The 18,450-nt window shown below is 37.9% G+C and overlaps 2 protein-coding genes across 2 annotated transcripts; both read right to left on the bottom strand.

Moving 5' to 3' along the window:
* Positions 1-1,220: 1,220 nt before the first annotated feature.
* On the bottom strand, positions 1,221-5,155 carry LOC122069695 (protein NTM1-like 9). The gene is made up of 6 exons (XM_042633766.1): positions 4,788-5,155; positions 4,225-4,502; positions 3,260-3,553; positions 2,685-3,128; positions 1,826-2,134; positions 1,221-1,732 (listed from the first exon to the last, which is right to left on the bottom strand). The coding sequence occupies exons 1-6, from the start codon at positions 4,951-4,953 to the stop codon at positions 1,475-1,477; spliced, it is 1,749 nt and encodes a 582-aa protein (XP_042489700.1). The 5' UTR covers positions 4,954-5,155; the 3' UTR covers positions 1,221-1,474.
* Positions 5,156-14,051: 8,896 nt separating this feature from the next.
* On the bottom strand, positions 14,052-16,302 carry LOC122069684. Its single transcript, XM_042633749.1, has 5 exons — positions 15,111-16,302; positions 14,996-15,032; positions 14,838-14,906; positions 14,573-14,687; positions 14,052-14,467 (listed from the first exon to the last, which is right to left on the bottom strand). Exons 1-5 carry the CDS (start codon positions 15,368-15,370, stop codon positions 14,337-14,339), a joined length of 612 nt encoding a protein of 203 aa, XP_042489683.1. The 5' UTR covers positions 15,371-16,302; the 3' UTR covers positions 14,052-14,336.
* Positions 16,303-18,450: the final 2,148 nt, after the last annotated feature.

Raw genomic sequence — 18,450 nt, 5'->3', positions numbered from 1 at the left:
TCATACCAGTCACCATTCCCTCATACATATATTTGATCATCTCCACATATTTACTCTATACCCCTTTCTTCACTAGTACATGGTGAATTAAGTCTCTAAGGCAGTGGCCCCAATTGAACTTAAACTAGCATTGAGATACTCTTGCATTTATTTTTAAATTTTCAAGCTCCTAGGGCCTGTTTGCTTGGAACGTAGCAGTAAAATCATATTAAAGAAGTGAACCTTATTTGGTCAGTCAAAGGCGTAAACCTTCGAACTCAGGCAATGGGTCGATCTCCATTGGTTTTGAAGTGAATCAATGGAAAATTAATTAAAATCTACCCGGGCCCGGACCATAGAAAAACAGAATTGGATAGGAAAATAAAATTTTCGTATCTTAAATGTTCATAGTTTTTGTCCAACAAACGTATCCCTCCTTTATCTAACCTTTAGATGGGTGGGAAAGGATGATATTGCGTAATAAAGGAAGGGTATTATCGACTTTGTCACATAAAGGGAATGATTTAGGACCCTAATGTGGTAGCTGAACCCTACACTAGAGGGTTGTAGGAAACTCTTTCCCTGGCTGTTTTTTTACCGATTTATTCGTTTTTAGCCCAATGGATGGAAATCGTAAGCAGCTGCCTCCATTAAGGAGAACAGAAAACATGGATCCTAAACCATGGTACCCTGTTACCGCCTCAACTGGTCAACACGATCGAGTAGAGTGGTAAACAGAATCAAGAAGACAGGTCTACCGGCAAGCACCTGTTGGTGCGGTGGTGGACACCAGTGCAGTAAAATACTAGCCCAAGTCCAATGAAAGGTCTACCACGTAACACGGGTGGTGGCGTAGTTGGCTAGCGAGAGTCCAATCCTCCTCTTTCACTCAAACATTGCCATCATTCTTTTATTCGAACCTCACGTTTAGTTGATTTCTATAAGGTCCAATACAATGCTTGTAATTGGAGATGATAAATGAAAGACGCAGGCTTGTAGCTCTATTATTGTTTTTTTAATTAAGGAGATGGTTGATGACATGTCAGAAACCATAGAAGAGGCGTTCAAATTGAAAATGAAATTGGATTCATATAAGGAAGGAGATAGCGTGGAAAGCCTGACATTCATGGAAAATTTTACCAAAAAAAAAATATTCATGGAAAATGATTTAGGGATTCTCCAAACCACGAAAATTACTCTTAATGAAGTTGAGGTAATCGCAACCCAAATAAAAGAGAGTAGCAGGCCAGCTAAAAAACATTTATAAAGGCCATCAAGAGAAGAGGAGGGGGGAGAGGGAGACACTTTTTTATGGTTACAGCACTACTACTAAAAGTCCAATAAAATACATATAACTACAAAACACACAAATCAGTGGAATTGTGTTTACATACATGTACAAAAAAGGTATCTATCCCTACTCCCAAATCACATTTTTTAACTACAAAATAGAAGCCGAGCATATGGACTATGGAGTACGTGCTCTATGCAGACATCAAGATGTTAGCCTTCCCCATACCGAAATACAAACTATAACAAGGAATATAAGTACAGCTACACAAACAATATAAACAGCTGATGAATTTGAACGACGACGCACAAGTAGCACCCCAAATTGGTTGCTGACCTTTACAGTGTCACCTCTTGATCTCAACCGGAGCTTCGCCTTGAGTTCTTCAGCAATGCCAGAATGATCCAGTATTTCCCCTCCCTCTGGCTTATCGACTGTAGAAGAGTCCAAACCAAAAATAGCCTGCATGCAACAATTTTCATTGAACTCACAAACCTTCAACCCATAATAAAACATAAGCATATTTTCCACATTAGCTTTATTCAAAGCACTCACCTCAACAACTTTTGGCTTAACTTCATGTTCCTCTTCGCAACTTGATGCCATTGCCTTGTTGCACATTGTCCCCCTGCAGGAAAACTGCGTCTGTAAACGGATCCTCCTCGGAGCAGTGCCCTGCGTTGACAAGTTGTGGGGACCTGATTGTTGTTGTGCTTGACGAGTCCTTATCTTGATTCCAGTGTCAATAGGACCACCACCATTTTTGACAGAGTTCTTCTGACTGGTAGACTTCCCAATGCTCTGCATAGTAGAGTCAGGAAGCACAAAAGAGTCATTCTGGAAGAAACCGTTCAAAGCTTCCATCTGTGGATCATAATGAAATTCACAAAACAATTACACAACGTTAATATTCTGAAACTCGAAAAACCACAGAATTTAACAGTCAATACAAGAGATGAAAATCACCAATATATAGACGATCATTTCAAAACTGTGATTTGAAAGAAGTAAAGGACATTCATAGGGTGCTATTTAGACTTTCAACTGTATGATTGAAATCTGACTATGCATATAGCCTCCATTAAACCTACCCACACTTCCACTTTGAATTGCTACCTTTCAAATTTTTGTGCTGGGGGCGACCGCCAGTCACCATATATTTCCACACAATTTAAAGCAGAAGCAGCAGCAATGTCAGACACCTAATACAAGTGTCACACACTTGCACCTGGTCCATGACCTTAATAACAAGTGGCAAACCCCCCCAAAACAATGGACCCTGAAACTACACTGTTTTGGGTGCATGACCAAACAATAGTTCCTTTCCCTTACCTACGCCAACCCTCACAATCTAAGGGTAGGCTATGAGAATTCATCAAAAAACACATAATATTATTTGAAATTTCCAATTCACCTGCAATTGTGCTGCTTCAGTATCTGTATCACTGCTCGATCCACTGTCCTTGCCAAAGGAAGATGGCCATTCACTGGCCAAAATCATGGAAACTCTACCAGAGCCATCATCATATTTAGGCTGCTGAATTACAGGACTAACAGTTGCCTCACTCCTTGGAGCTGAATTCTTCGAACTGATTGATTCTTCAAAGGAATAGCCTTCGTTATTGATGACAGCATCCAAGAATTCAGAGATAGAAACATCCTGCTCACTTGTGCCATCTTGAAAACCCTGACCACTATTGTTATTGCCAAAGTTATCAGCAAAGGGGGAATTCATGTATGGAAGACCCTGGCCAGAAAACATCTCTGACTGCAAAGGGGAGAAAACCTTCCAATCTAATGGCTCAGTAAAAGATGGGTCACAAAAGAACTTTAAATCCTCCACAAGCTGCGGATCAACCTGTAAGTGTAAAAAGAAACAAGCCATCTAGCTTCAGTCTTAGATTTTCCTCAGATTCCAGCGGATGAAAGGAAATATATATATATATATATATATAGACATATAAACAACTATAAAAGATCTCCCCCCACCTCAGTAGTGGTAGCATCTTGGTCATGATCTTCAAAATCGGAAGCCATATTGCTAGTGCAAATGTCAGAGTTAACATTGTCAGACTTATCATCCAGCCACCTCTCAATACCTGCCGGTTGTTTTCCAACCTGCATATCTGACTCTGGAGTTGATTCAACCAATGCTAGCGATGACTGTATTTCATCAGGAGAAGACTTGGTAGGAGATGAACCAGAAGGTTCAATTTCATCACAGTTTGAATTTTCAACCCTCTCATCAGACTTCCTGAATAGACGACAGAGGACAAAAGCAGCCTGCCAAATGTGGACGACAGAAATGAATTGAGGAAATGCAGAAAATGTGAAATATTAGCAGTGGTGGAAATTTGAACCCCAGCAGCTTTTTTTCAATATTGAATTTTAAAGAATATTCCTGAAAAATGTTATTCACAAGTTTATGATCAGGTGCCCAAGAAATTAGAGAAGCAATGACAACAAAATCTAAGAATGAGGACACACTATGTAAGTTGATCCATTCTGACCTAATAGGATGAAAGAAGAAGACACACACTCTTTTTAGTCCATTAAAGCCAGATCCACTACACAGCTAGGTTCCTATGCCATCACTAATAGCACATTATTTAGCAATATTTCTCCAAGAAAGAAATTAAGTGATTTTTCTTCTATTTCTTCCCCCCTTTTCTGGAAAATATGCACAATCGTCTATAATTCCACGCTTCATGACTAAACATCAAACATATCGCATAAACCAACAGATACCATAAATTTAGAAGAATGCTAAAACTATATATAATTTTTATGCCCAACGAAAAGAGAAAAGAGCCCATAGAAACAAGCGCAGATGAAAACTAAGAATTTCCACTAGCAGCAATGTTAAACACTAAAGCAATACATTCCAAATCAAACCACCCTCCCCCCAAAAAATAAAGAAGAAGAATAAACGGCGATGGAAGGAAGAAGCAGACCTGGCCAGCGTTTGTGCCATCAAGGTTCTTCTCGGTGGGCCGATACTCGTGCATTATCCAGTTGGTCCTCTTACCTTTAGGAGCACGACCCTTGTAGAAAACCAAGGTCTTTTTCATACCGATCAAGTTCGTGCGAGACTTGATAGTGCGATCCTTACCAGTAGCTTTCCAGTAGCCGGCTTCAGTGGCTCTGTTGGATCGACTACCGTTGGGATACTTTCTATCACGAGGGCAGAAGAAGAACCACTCAGGATCATCCGTCTTAATAACCGATAAATCTGCATAAATTGGAAAGAAAATGATGAAGCAACAGCAAAAGGGAACCGCAGAAAATCGGAGGAAACAAGCCTAGGAAACGAAATCCTGAAGAGCATCGTATTAAAAAATTAAGGATACGAAAAGCAAAAGGCAAATAAAGGAGATAGATCGCCGTAAATAATATAGAGAAGAGTAAAGCAAATCGTCAAAATCATCTCAGCCTAGCAGAAATCAAACTCAATTAGAAAACAGAAACGGATTCAAAAAACCCTAAGTTGGGAAGCAAGTTGAAAGTTGAAACTTACCAGGCAAATCCCAAGGCTCCCACTTACAAACATCGATCTCAGGAATTACTTGAACATCGGAATCCCTCCCGTTAATTTTGAGACGTAAATAGTGATTCACAAGTTCTTCGTCTGTGGGACGGAAACGAAATCCTAATGGTAGAGATTCCAAAGACAATACAGCCATCTTCCTCCTCAGATACTCTCCAAAAAACAACAAAATTAGACCAGTAGTTGTAAGCGATCTCTCACTATATTCTCCAAAATCGCACGGGACTACCAAAGCTCAAGAATATGAAAAACAAAAAAAAACGAATTTGCAGATCATCTTTGAAACCCCTTCTCTTCTTAGAGCGAGCGTGCGTGCGTGCGTGCGTGCCACTATTTCCTTCTCATTTCCTTCTGTCTGTGGGCGTATGGTGTATGTAAGTTTCCACGAAAGCGTCCCGAAGCAAGTAAAAAGATTTAAGGATAATTTACAACGCGACCCCTAAAGAATACCACAATTATAAGATCACTCTTTCTATTTCATCAAATTAGACTCAAGCACCTTACCATTAGTCACTGTTAAATGAAACTTTAAAATGATGATTTTACCCTTCTTCCCTATCTTACAGCGTTGTCCTGCTGATCGTCATCCTTGTGATCCACCTCTTCTCCTCTTGGTTAGTTGGACTATCAATTTTGCATAATCGAGACGTAGGGAGTACAATAGAGAAATGCCGAAATTTACCCACCTCCAAAGCATATGTTGGAATACCCAAATCTTCTTCTTTTTTTTTTGGTAAAAAAATACCCAAATCTTTAGGGCCAAAAATTCAGAGAATCAGAGGATGATGAAGCAGATGAATAAGAAAACAAACCGAAGGGATCGTAATTGAAGTTCTTGAGTGCATCACGTCGTTCAAGCTTCGATGACTTCCGCTGCTTTGGATCCAACATAGAAGTAGTTGCTTCGTCTTCTTCTTTCCTTTCCCCTTTCTCACGGTGATGGAAAAGTCGCGGGAGATGGAAGTGACTCATAGGATCTATAACTCACAGTTCTCAATTTCAATGAGATTCCATTGGCTACCGCTAGCCGCTGCTTGCTGGCTATTGGCTGCTACTGGTCTTTGGCTGTTGGCTGCCACTGCCGCTGCCTGCTGGCTGCCACTAAACGATCGTCTGTGGTTCAACCATTAGGATTTGGGTGAAAGAAATATTAGTTTATTATAAGGATATTTTTGGTACTTCATATTTTACAAGGGTATTTTGATATTTAAAATAATATATAGTTACTGATATCTGCAAATTAGGTATATTCCTTAATGGTGACTGACAGTAAAGGATAATGAATCTAATTTAACGAAATAAAAAAGGTGTTGTTAAAATTATGATATTCTTTAGGGGGTAATATTGTAAATTACCCTAAATTTAAAGTTAGTGGATCTACTTTGTCTTGTCAGTTCACCCTCCAAATAGATTAAGAAAAGAAAGATAGAAATGGACCCGAACCCAAAACGCGTTTTAAATCCTTCCACTTCACACAATCACATTTCACAGCACTATACCATAACCGCGTGGCGAAAATCCAGAAATCCGGAAATCCGATTTTCCCTTCGTCCTTCCCTCCCTTTCTTTTATTGGGTAGAAAATATCCATTGATTCTTAAAAAAATAAAAAATATATTTTTTATTTTTTATTTTTTTATCTATTATTTTACTAAGTGTTGCTGATCAGAGGCAAGTTAAGTAGACATTACTAGGGTAAATGACCACCCACTCTTATACATATTTACCCATTTATATATGTATATAACAAGATATGATCCCACAACTTCATCCCGACTTTTTAAGCCAAAGTTACTAACACTACATCTATGAAAAGAGACAATTATGGAGCTTATAAAAGTTAAAATGAGGCAAATTATTTATTGATGGGAAAAGATAATGAAATAACTTTGAATGAATTTCTATCAGGGATAAAAGTGGCAATGGAAAAAAGATGAATCATGAATACCATTTAAAGCGATAAGGAGGAAACAATCAATTAATTTATACTCTTGGCCTTGAATTTCTATATCCATCCGTTTAAAAATATAATATTTTTCATCTCATATATTTTTTATTTCAAGATTAATAACTTATTTATTAGTATGCTTAATGAGATGGCCAAAGAACTAGAAAATAATCGATTAATTTTGTTGAAATGATGTATTAATTATGTTAATTCCGATAGTTATGTTTATTTTCTTTCTAGACTTAAAAAAAGAAAACGAGGGCAAGTCTTCATTATGCTCCCTCCCTCAAATTAATTTTCTTTTCGGTAGAACCTCCATTTAGTTAATTATAACGAATAGGATGGCAAGGGAAGGTAAAGGCTATATATATTTCACTGGACCAACAGAAAACCGAGAACAAGGATATATGTCGTCATCAGTCCGTACTGGGGACTTCTTGAACTTGATTCGTGCCGCGCGGTGTCGGCTACTTGTTGGGTGGCTCTAGAATCTTCCCGGAAGGAGTGTCCGACGCTGACCGTCTTACCAATCTGTCGGCCAGTGAAGAGAGAAGGCAGTGGGACCCTCCATTCGACGTGCCACAAAAGCCACAGCCCGTGCTTTCCTTCATGGGGAAGATTTTGACTTTTCAACCAAAAAATTAAAAAAAAAAATGAAAGATTTTGATTTGATGATGATAGTTTAATTTTTTTTATGAAAATTATGATAACTTACTACCATATATTGGGCGTTTGTGAGCATGGTTGAAGCAATCGGAATCGATCACGGTATTGGTCCATATAGATTTTTAATTCTGATCCTCTTCCAATCAGAAACGGCTTGGATCCTAAAAATCAAATACCAATTGATTGATTCGAATCAACCACATTTACAATTCGATCCGTGATCTGATTTCAATTCCGATTCTTCAAACCATGCTTCTGATTCTCTGCCCATGAGCTCCTTGTTCTTATCCGTTGCCGGAGAAGCTTCCTTTTGTCCTGTCTTACTTATGCTACCATGCTGGGCCTTTTGAATAGGATTCTCAGACCTCTCGGTCGGTCTAATGAAGACGAAAGGTGAAAAATCAGATTTGATCGTGGGTCCTTCTTCTTCTGCCAAAACCGAGATCTTAAATATCTTAGATCAATTAAGAGAGAGAGAGAGAGAGAGAGAGAATAGTTAGTGTTTTGCCAATCCTCAGGACGGTGGTGTATAGATAAATTGGTAATGGAATGTTCCTCTGTTGTCCTGTGTTCTTCCTTCCTCTTCCCATTGTTTCTATTAACTTTTAGATCAGAATACCAAGGCAGCAGTCAAATTTCTTAGGATTCATCGTGAGGGTGGGCCCAGAGATAGCTTTCCAAGGGTACCGTATAGAGAATCCCAAGACCACACTTTGTTCATGAATTACCGTTTTTCTAGACGGATATGATAAGGACAGAAACCCTAAACTCTACTTTCAATCTTTAGTTTTGTATAATAAAGTTCTGAGTTATGTCCCTTCCTTGACTGCTCTTATTACAAATCTCTCCCCATATTTTCAGAAATTATATCCCCGATTAGATTTTACTAGTAGATTAACTTTATTAAGTTTATATCGTTTAGTTTGTTCAATATTTCTATAATACTTAAAGGGTTCATCTATTTGTAACCGAGCAGGTTACAAACAAAATTTGTAACCAGACATTAGATAACCTAGTACATAGTTTAGTTCAATTTTAATAGAGGATAATTGACGTAATTTCATAATATTAATTGACCACTATTAATTGATTTCTTTTTTCCAAATTCATCCATTTAGTTCAAGGGTATATTAGGAAATCCGACCCCAAGATCCCATCCCAATCTTCTTTATTCACTTTCTTAATTTAACTCTTCCATAAAAAAAACAATGATATGCTTAACTCATCGTAGTAGTAAAACTAGAGATTGAACTTTCTTTGAAGGAGATCGAGTGTTTCATGAAGGAGATCGAGAAAAACAATAGTTACATAAGAGAATCATTGGGTTTGATTTCATATTGCGAGAGTTCAACTTATTACTAAGATCATGCATCATCCACGTGATTTGTCTTTCCAAATTCCCAATATTCAAATCCAATTCAAAAAAAATATATTTAAGTCTGATATCAAGGAAATGATATGTATGGTAGGTGGATTGATTGTAACCTTTTACCTATTTTAGAATTAGTGATATGGGTGAATTTAGATTTCTCACATAACAATTATGGATTAGTGATATATGTAGATTGCAATAAAAAAATGATTGATTGGTACTCCTTTCCTTATTAAATAGGATACCCAAAATATTTACTTCATTCAATTTACACATATTCTACTCTAAACCCAATACCACTTTTCACATATGAATATAACCATCCCAATGATCTCCACAATGCTAATTATAGGGATAAGTTGGATCGTATAATATTGTACTTTAACTAGGCCTAATCCAGCCCAACTCAAACTGGCTCTGATTTTAACCCTGATTTATATAATTTAATTTAGGGTTATCATCCTATCCTTTTATTCGGAATAATGAAATCTAGGTCATGGTTTCTTATGCTCAGAAATCAATATCTATGACCACTAATTCCAATCCAAATCAAGCGGTGATCTGATATCTAATTCTTGGTGAAAGAACCAATCTGTTTGGGAGAGGCAAAACTAATATTTGATTCACATGTAATTTGTTATAGATTAGGAATGTGTTTGAAATTTAAAAATAAATTGAAGTTAAATTATAAATAAAGTCATTCATACAGTATAAAAAACAAATAATTAAGAAACATGTCTTAATGTGTAAATTACAAGAAGTTCTTCTCCACCTGCGAAAAGTGAGTAACCGACACTCCCTTTATTGTTTTTATGACGATAGATTTACCTTAATACCCATAAAATACAAACTTTTAATAATTTTTCATTCAATTCACCAAAAGTGAAATGACAGTTTAATTCTTAAAGTGGCAAGAATAATGATTATCTATTGATGGACATAAAAGAGATGTTACAACTTATATTGTAATCGCCAAAGTGACAAACAGATTAACCCATACTTAAATTACCCTTCTATATTGAGATTTTATATTCTTACCTTTTCATTAAAATACCCTTTGAGAGTTTTGTTCCCTTTCTTCTTTGGAACATTTTGGGTTTCACTTTCTTAAGCATGTGGTGGTTTATTAGCTAATCACCAAATGCTCTGTGAAAGAGCATTCCCCCATGACTTAAGCAAAGCTCCAAAAGAGAGAGAGAGAGAGAGAGAGAGAGAGAGAGAGAGAGAGAGAGAGAGAGAGAATTGGAGTTTCATAAGAAAGTGAAACCCTCTTATCCAGGCTTCCCTTCTTCTCATTTCCTCTCCCTTTCTCTCATGTTTTATTTTCTTTCCTTCAATTCAATTCTTCTCCTCTAAAGTGAAAGTGGAATTCATCCTTTGTTTTTACGTTTTCATTCACTCGGATCTCTTTCGTTTCATCTATTTTGTCTGGATCCTCCATTTTCTTCCAAACAAAGGAAGGGTAGGATCCTTCTCTTCGGGTGGAATCCTCATGTTCCTGTTTAGTCTCCTTCGTTTCCGAAAGTTCTTTCTATTTCTACATCTATTTCTTCCTCACTTTGCCCCCTTTGTTTCGTTTTTTATGTTTTTTTCTGTTAGATCAAACACCAAGAAACACGAATAAAGGGAGACAATAGATCCGTACGACACAGAGATTTAACGAGGTTCACACACCAGGGTGATGTGCTACGTCCTCAGGCGAAGAAGAAGATATTCAATATGCAAAAGAGAGATTACACCCTAGCAACGGCGAGGAAGAACTCGCCCTGAACCCTAGCTTCGTGAAAACCCTAAAATACAATGACTTTCTCAACAAGCAATAGTACATTATATATATACTCCAAATAGCGGTTCGACCCATCGGGTCGCCGTCGATCCAGTCGAACCATACCGCCGGGACTACGCCCCCGCACCCCCATACGACATCAGTGATGGGCTTCGGGCAAGCCCTCTGCTTCCATCACAGATCTCAGAAAATTTTCCATCCGGGTCGTCACCAAAATATGTCGGATCGGGTCAATCTTCAAAACGGGTCAAGAATTCGAGACAAACTTAACACTTTCAGTTTCTTAGTGACCATAGATGATGGCATTACAAGCTTGACTAGTGAGACATATGAAACATTTTTATTTCTTTTTGAGGGTATGGTCATGGAGTGCATGGTCGGCTTCTGAATCAGAAAATTTAGCTTTGAGAATCCCTTTGAGCATCATGTGTACTCCATTGATGCAATTCAACAACCTCTCTCTTCTCCCTTATGCTATTCTCATCTGTAATCGTTACGGTGGTGTCTTGAACCTTTATGGCCGGTCAAATCATCAGGAAATAGAGGGTTTAATCAATGGAGGAATTAATTCTGGTTCATGAGTCCACATTCAGAGATTTATGTATCTCCCCTTGTCCATTAGAGGCATGATGAACTATGATCTCTTTGGATTGTTGAGAATCTCAACACATTTGTTAATTACCTTAACCATGGGTCATCCACGGATCATATTGGCTAAAGACTATGATTCTGTAACCTGTGAAGTTACTTGGACATCAGTAATTTTGTATAAAAATATATTTAAACCTTTTGTGGGGTTTGATAATGGCGTGGCAGGAGATGAGATCGCAGCATAGGCTAGGGGCCTTCTCCAAGGAATCAAAGAGAGTTTGCAGGTGGGATATGCACAACGTGCTCGAGTATGGAGAAGCTGATTCCGAAGAAGAAGAAAGTAGGATGGCCATGTGGATGCTTTAGAACTTTGCTTGAGATTCAGTGTTGTTCTTATTTTCAGAACATTTTGGGTCTATAATAACAATACAATGTACCATGTGCAACTGCGCTAGCTTATAGGGCTAGGAACAATACGTGAGTATGAGTTCGTATGATCATGTTTGCAATGCTGTAGTTGATTGTTTATCTTAACGTAAGGTTTTTATTATTCATAAGAAAAAAAAAAAAAATTTGAGAGTGAGAGAGAGAGAGAGAGAGAGTAAAATGCAACAGCAAATTGATTGAACAGATGAGATGCAAAGAGGGAATTTGTAAGTCAATAAGGGGAGGGGGGGGGGGCATATATATGACTACATGGGAGATTCCATCCAATCTAGTTTGCTCAAGAACCTTTTTCTATATGATAATTCATTTGGGATTAAGAGTATGCTTCCTCCAGAGATTTGTTAGTAACATTAACTTTTTTTTTTTTTATTTATTATTCAAAACTGTTGGAATTTAAATGATTATAAGATTCGAATTACCTTTTGATTTCTTGTGTCTTTTCATTTCATTTGACCATCTTTATATCTTTTTGTATGATTTCTCATATGTTTATCTTTATGTATTATCAATGACCTTTCATGTATTTAGAAATAACGCTTAATATGGTCTCTTCATTTTTAGGACTTTGTCTCTTCATCTTTGGGACCCTTTTACTTCACTTTATGAAGTCTCTGTCTCTTCAATTTGAGAGATCTTATCTCTTTTTCTTCCTATGAGAGACTTGGGTCTTTGTCTGTTCATTTTGAGGGACCTTATCTCTTCTTCTCCTTGAGAGACTTTGTCTCTTCATGTCTTTTCTAGAAGTCTATTTTCTTTTATAAATAGAGTGGATCTCCAGGCATTGTACACACCAATGACCAATTATAAAGTTCACTCAACTTAACTTATGGTGTATTGTGAGGATTGAGATCTTGTGTTTACTCTCATTTTGAGTGTCTTTACTTAAATTTCTTTTTCAGTGTTTTATCTTTAGTTTGAGCACAACGTTGCAGTACTCGAAGGGGTTTAGCAGTTGAGTGCACGACTACTAGGAGTGTCATTGGGTTGTTTCATCTTGGAGGCCGATATATAACTCACTTGATTGCACCATTGGAGGTGTTTACGGTCTTAAGGAGAGTGTCAAGTGAGTTCAAAGTTTAGAAAATGACTCATTGTGATGATTTCAACTTAACAAAATGGTATTTTGATGGACAATGGAGGCGAAGCATGTTTTTGAAGCAATATAGGCAATCACCAATCAAAACACGACTCAACCCGTCTATTTTGATAACATATTTTGTTACAGGATTCCTAAGAATCCGTGGTTTGAAGATCTTTTAAAAGCTCAACAACCAAAGACAAGTGTGCTCTCTCAATATTTTGATACCATTTTTCTACAAAAACCTCCCTTAATTGTTTATTCATGGTAACAACACTTAGAACGTTTTCCATTATATATGTAAAAGTGTAGTGTCTGGTTGCGTTCTTTTGTAGCTCATCATAATAAGAAGTTGCCCTGGTTCTTATTATCTGGCAGGTTCATACAATTCAGTTCACCATCTCAAACAGTAGGAACTACCAATATGAAGTTTCATATAGTCCTGAAAGATCTAAACTAAAGTATGGCTTAATTGGTTTCTTTTATTCAAACCTGCACTAAAACTGGCTGAAGTATAGCTTGGTTTCTTTCCTTTAAACCTCTCTCAATTGCATCTGCACCATTTCCAACATATGTCTCTCCCTCATTCCAAGTTTGAAAAAGTGCTTCTCTCTTTCATTACTCCTATCCTTTATTGCTCGCCTTTGCTTTCGGTTACTTGCAGATTAGCATTTCGCGCCTTGTTCTATTAATAGGCACAAAGTACAAAATGGAATATAAAGTACAAAGTACATTATATTCCATCTTCTGTCCTCGTCAGGAAGAGAGGATTTCTCAGATACAAGAATTTCGTGCCAAAGGCTGTTGCATCTCGTCTTGATGGAGGTTCTAGCCGGAGGTGGCCATCACAGACCCTGTCCCGGGCTTTCGTTGGACAGGAGAACAACGGGGATACCCATTCAGAAGATGCAGTGGCAAAGGAGCATAGATTGGTCATTGCCAAAATATCAATCGAGGGTAATGTTCTATGACTTCAACTCATAAGCATCCAGAAAGAGCCTTGTAAATGCGTTAGGAGTGCAACCAGATCTTCTTGAGTGAGGTCAAATTGTGTAGAACCTGAATCCCCCCTTCAACCTGAGAAAACTAAAACGGGATGACATAGAGATGGAATGTATTAGTTTAAGAAGCAGCTGAGGCAAAGTGAATAAAATCATACAGATGGCAAAGGAGAATTGGAGATTACACTTACCCTTTACACTCTGCGAAAACATTCACAACTGCCATCTATGGCTACACGAGGCAACGGTAAGTTTACATAATAATTGACGAGAAAAAAAAAAGGTGATGCTATATCCACTTATTTTAATTTTTTTTTACATTATAATATATAATGCAAGATTAACATCCAGGAACGGGGAGGGAGCAAATCATTTAAGAGCGAGGTGTTTTCCATAAAGGCCAAGTGCAAATAAGAAAGGGGGGAAAAAAAAAGTAAAACACCCATTAATTTCTAATTCTTAATTTTTTTACGGGAGAGGTTCCCCACACCACCAGTGTAGGGGAAACCGTATCATCTACATGGATACACATGGTCAAGGGTGGAAAGAGAACAAGAAAAAACACAAAAAAGGGCGTACAATACAGTGACTGCATGGGAAACCTTTTCCCATTTCTTATTTACAAATTTGGCTACACCGCAGGATGGTAGCTTGCGTCAACATTTGTTTCCACCCTTTGCACAACTCTTCTCAAACTCCACTCATGGCAGCACTCCAGTGCAAGCCGAAGCGCAGTTCCAAGTCCTAGTACGATGAGAACACCTGCAAGGTACCCCTCAAGTCCATATCAGCTATCGTCTCTTTTTGGGAGTAAGAACAGAGTAAGACAGAGAGATGCAAAGTTATGGGCAAGGATGGAGCTACTACCAATTATAATGTTCACAGGCAGCGCAGAGACACCAAGGGAAATGGATATCAGCACATCTAGTAGGAGACCCCCAATAAGTATTGAGAAAGCCACCCATAGTGGATTGAAGCAACCCTATCGAGAAGAGAATGATAAGCAGCAGACTAAATTTAACAGAAAATTCCAGAAATTTTATACCCAGAGAGGCAAAAAGGACACAGGGAATGGCAAAGTATCTGACAACAAGAGTGATTGTAGCTTTGCCACTGTAACACGGATACATACCCTTTCACGTCCTTGTGCAACACTAGACTCTCTAAAGGCTGGTCCAACCCTCCAAACCCAATAATTTGTCTGCTGAAACCAAAAAAAAAAAATACGGTTAAAAATTACAATCTATAATGAATTAAAGGATCAGAATGCTTAGAAGTTGCCACACTTGCCTGGGATTCTGGGGGTGGCACATTCACAGCTACTTGCCTGCATAAAACATTAAAGAACCCATCGATATGATGTTTGGAATTGGACTAAATCTAACTAATGGCCAAAGTGGCTTACTGGCATATCTCGCATTTATTTGAACCTTTAGTACGAAACCAAATTTCTATGCAGGACAGGTGCACATTTGCAAGCCCACCTCGACATTGACATCCAAGATTTATCAAAGCCTCATCTGTTTGCTGCTGACAGACTCTGTTAATTAACACACAAATCAAGGAAATCATTCTCAAAACAGGCAGATGTATAGATGTTTTGAGTTCTGTTTGGCGTACTGAAAAAAATAGTAGGGTCAGGGTAATGGTCATAGACTTTACCATCGAAAGGGTGGGGGTTCTTTATCCTCACCCTAGAAGATCCCTTTACTTTATGGGTGAACAAGGCAGGTAAAGCCTCGATAATGCTCTCTTAACCATTCAGGTTGGAGATTCCAAATGGGCTACAGGCTTAAGATTCGAGTGTATCTGGATATATTAGATGTAATGAGATATGGGTATACGGACTAAATGTGTGTGTAAAATTACTTAATTCGCCTTATCTGGATGAGTATATGGGTAAATGGGGAGAGTAAGAATTTCTTACCCTTTAACCTACCTGTTTTCTTAAAGAATATGAAATTCTTAACCATTCCTCCATTCTATGGACAAGTATGGCAAGGAAACAGGTGCCCACTGACACACCTACCAAAGAGCAATAAGAAGATATAATCCTCCCATAACATGCATACTTTGGATAACATCCTGACCAGAGCCAGACCAAACATTCTGAAAAATGGTTATCTACAGAGAGAATTTACAAGACACCACTTGGGGATTCACCAAGTACTTCAAACCTATGTTATTCACTGGAAAGCAATGAGATATAATATCTTCTACATAAATGTAAGGAAGGATGCATAGAATAGAACAAGCAAGTACAATTTATGAGACACCAAGAACGTCAAACCTATGTTATTTACAGATGGAATTCATGAGACACCACTACGGGATTCATGAAGCACTTCAAACCTATATTATTCACTGGAAAGCAATGAGATATGGTATCTTCTACATAAATGTAAGAAAGGATACATAGAGTAGAACAAGCAAGTACAATTAATCCACCAAAAACAAGAGGACAACAAAGAAGACAATTTAGAGAGAAACACTCAAATGAAGATCCACATTGTGCTTTATATTTATTTGACTTGGAAATGTAGGTCACTTAACAAACTATAATTTATGCACCTAAGAAAGAAAAGGTGTATGAATTTAGAACATCATAAAAAAAAAAAAAAAAAAAAAAAAAAAAAAACTCAAGTAAACCTTAATTCAATCACTAGGAAACAGCTGTAGGAACTTGTTCTGCCTTTCAGCTTTACAAGGTTCAATAAAAGAAAAGAGCAACCCAGTACACGAGGCTCCTGCTACTGCAGGGTCTGGGAGGGGTAAGTGTATGCAGCCTTGCACCCTGTTTCCAAGTTTCAAACGTGTGACCAACATATTGCAATAATGCAACTTTAACCGTTGCGCCACAGGTTCGCCACTACCTTTATAGGTTTCAATATTCCCCTAAATCATAAGTATTCAAGTAGTTTCTCACAGTCATTTCATGTTTTGTTCTTTCAACTTCCAACATCCTCAACTTCATTTTACAGCTCCCAACAGCTTTATAAACTGTTATTGGAAGTTTAGTTTTCCTTTCAATAAAAAAAAGGTATTGGGCCAATTTAGATGGGTTTTGGGTTGGAAGATTGCCAAACCAAAATCAGAGTTTTGGCTATTGAAAAAAGAGATCCTCAAAAATCTGTGCCATTCGTGTATTATGGCTGATTACATAGTGCATTAGTTGTGCAATCAACAGAATCAAAAAGTCATTAATTGTCTCATGATCAAATATTTCTCCTGGTTGAATAAATATTAATAGGAAAATAGAATATAGAGAAAAGGTCGAAGTCAGGTCTTCAACCCAATGTTTCAAAGTTAATTTGGGGACAGTTTTCCTACACAGACCATTTAGGAAGCCTTTCCTAAACAGTCCTAAAAATCTGCCACATGGCAAGTCAGAGGAGGCCAGACCCTAGCTCCCTTGCTTACATGTCATGTTTTAGTGGCCGTGTGGAACATAGAGCTTTGAAAAACCCAAGACCATGGGAGTATGCATAGAGTACTGTAGGCATGCATCGGCATACATGAATTCAAACTCACCAAGTCTTATTCTAACAACTTGGGGATGTCTACATAAATATTATCCCACCATTCCACTTCATTTAGTTCATATCTAACGTTAAATCATAGGGACTCGAAACTTTCTCACCATAATACATAACTTTAGCTTCCCCTTATCCTTTCACACCTCAGACATTTTGCACCATATCACTCCTTACTGCTGCATTTGTTGAAGTTCATCACACATGATCAAATTTTGCCTCTATTGTTATTCCTATGTTTCATTAAAACAACCCTTTCTGGTTCTATCCTTCCTGGAGATGTTACCTGCCATCTTAACATCATACCATTGCTACGACCATTTTTCGCATATATAGTGTCCCCCCACCCCCACCCCCACCCCCACCCCAATTCAAATCTTATGTCCATCTAATTAGAATTTCCTATAGTTTAATCTATTGTGTCGGTCATAGACCACTCAAGAAGCCTGCTCTCCGGTCTGCTCTATATCCCACCAGTTCCAATGTGAGCAACATCCTCTTTACTCTCTCTAGTCCTCATCCTTATTTCTGATTATACCAACACAATGAAAATAATCACATGGGGATATTCTTTTTTTGTTTTGAGGGTGAGGGGTATCCCTTGGTAACCAGTCTTAAGAAATCTATTTTCAAATCTCATTTTCACTAAAATCACAATCCATATATTTTGTTCTAGTTCAGCTTATCCTAAAACGATCTGATTTAAAACCTTCCTCATACACATCTAACTAGTACCTTACCCTTTTCTAGCCTTGTCAATCGAAATCACAAACAAACGGACTTCATCCTGTAGAAACATGTATATCTTAGTTCAGTCCATGGATAACATTGGCGTTGCAGGCACTTAAGAATTTTGACCTTCTAATCAACAAATAACCAACGACTGGTACGGTGGTTGATAATAAGATATACAGAACTCTTAAGAGAATGGGAAGCTCCATATTATGACAACTATACATGTCTTGCTAAGTTGGTAACGAATATGAAGGTAGAGACCGCTATTCAAGTCGAAATCTATTCTTCCCACTATCCACCGTTTCTGCCTACACATAAGGAATAGCAGCCTAGGTGAAGAATATCTTTTGAATAAGAGAAGGTGAGGCCTATTACTTGGTGATGGTGCTAATTGCAGAACCTATGAAGCCCTACAATCCCATAACAGATAACACATACATTATTTCCAGCCAGGAAGAGGGAGGGGGAGGGGGGGGG

Source organism: Macadamia integrifolia, unplaced genomic scaffold (assembly GCF_013358625.1).
Source record: "Macadamia integrifolia cultivar HAES 741 unplaced genomic scaffold, SCU_Mint_v3 scaffold69, whole genome shotgun sequence".
In the NCBI taxonomy this organism is placed as follows: domain Eukaryota; kingdom Viridiplantae; phylum Streptophyta; class Magnoliopsida; order Proteales; family Proteaceae; genus Macadamia; species Macadamia integrifolia.
The sequence above is the reverse complement of the archived record's forward strand: the minus strand, read 5'-3'. Positions and strand labels throughout refer to the sequence as shown.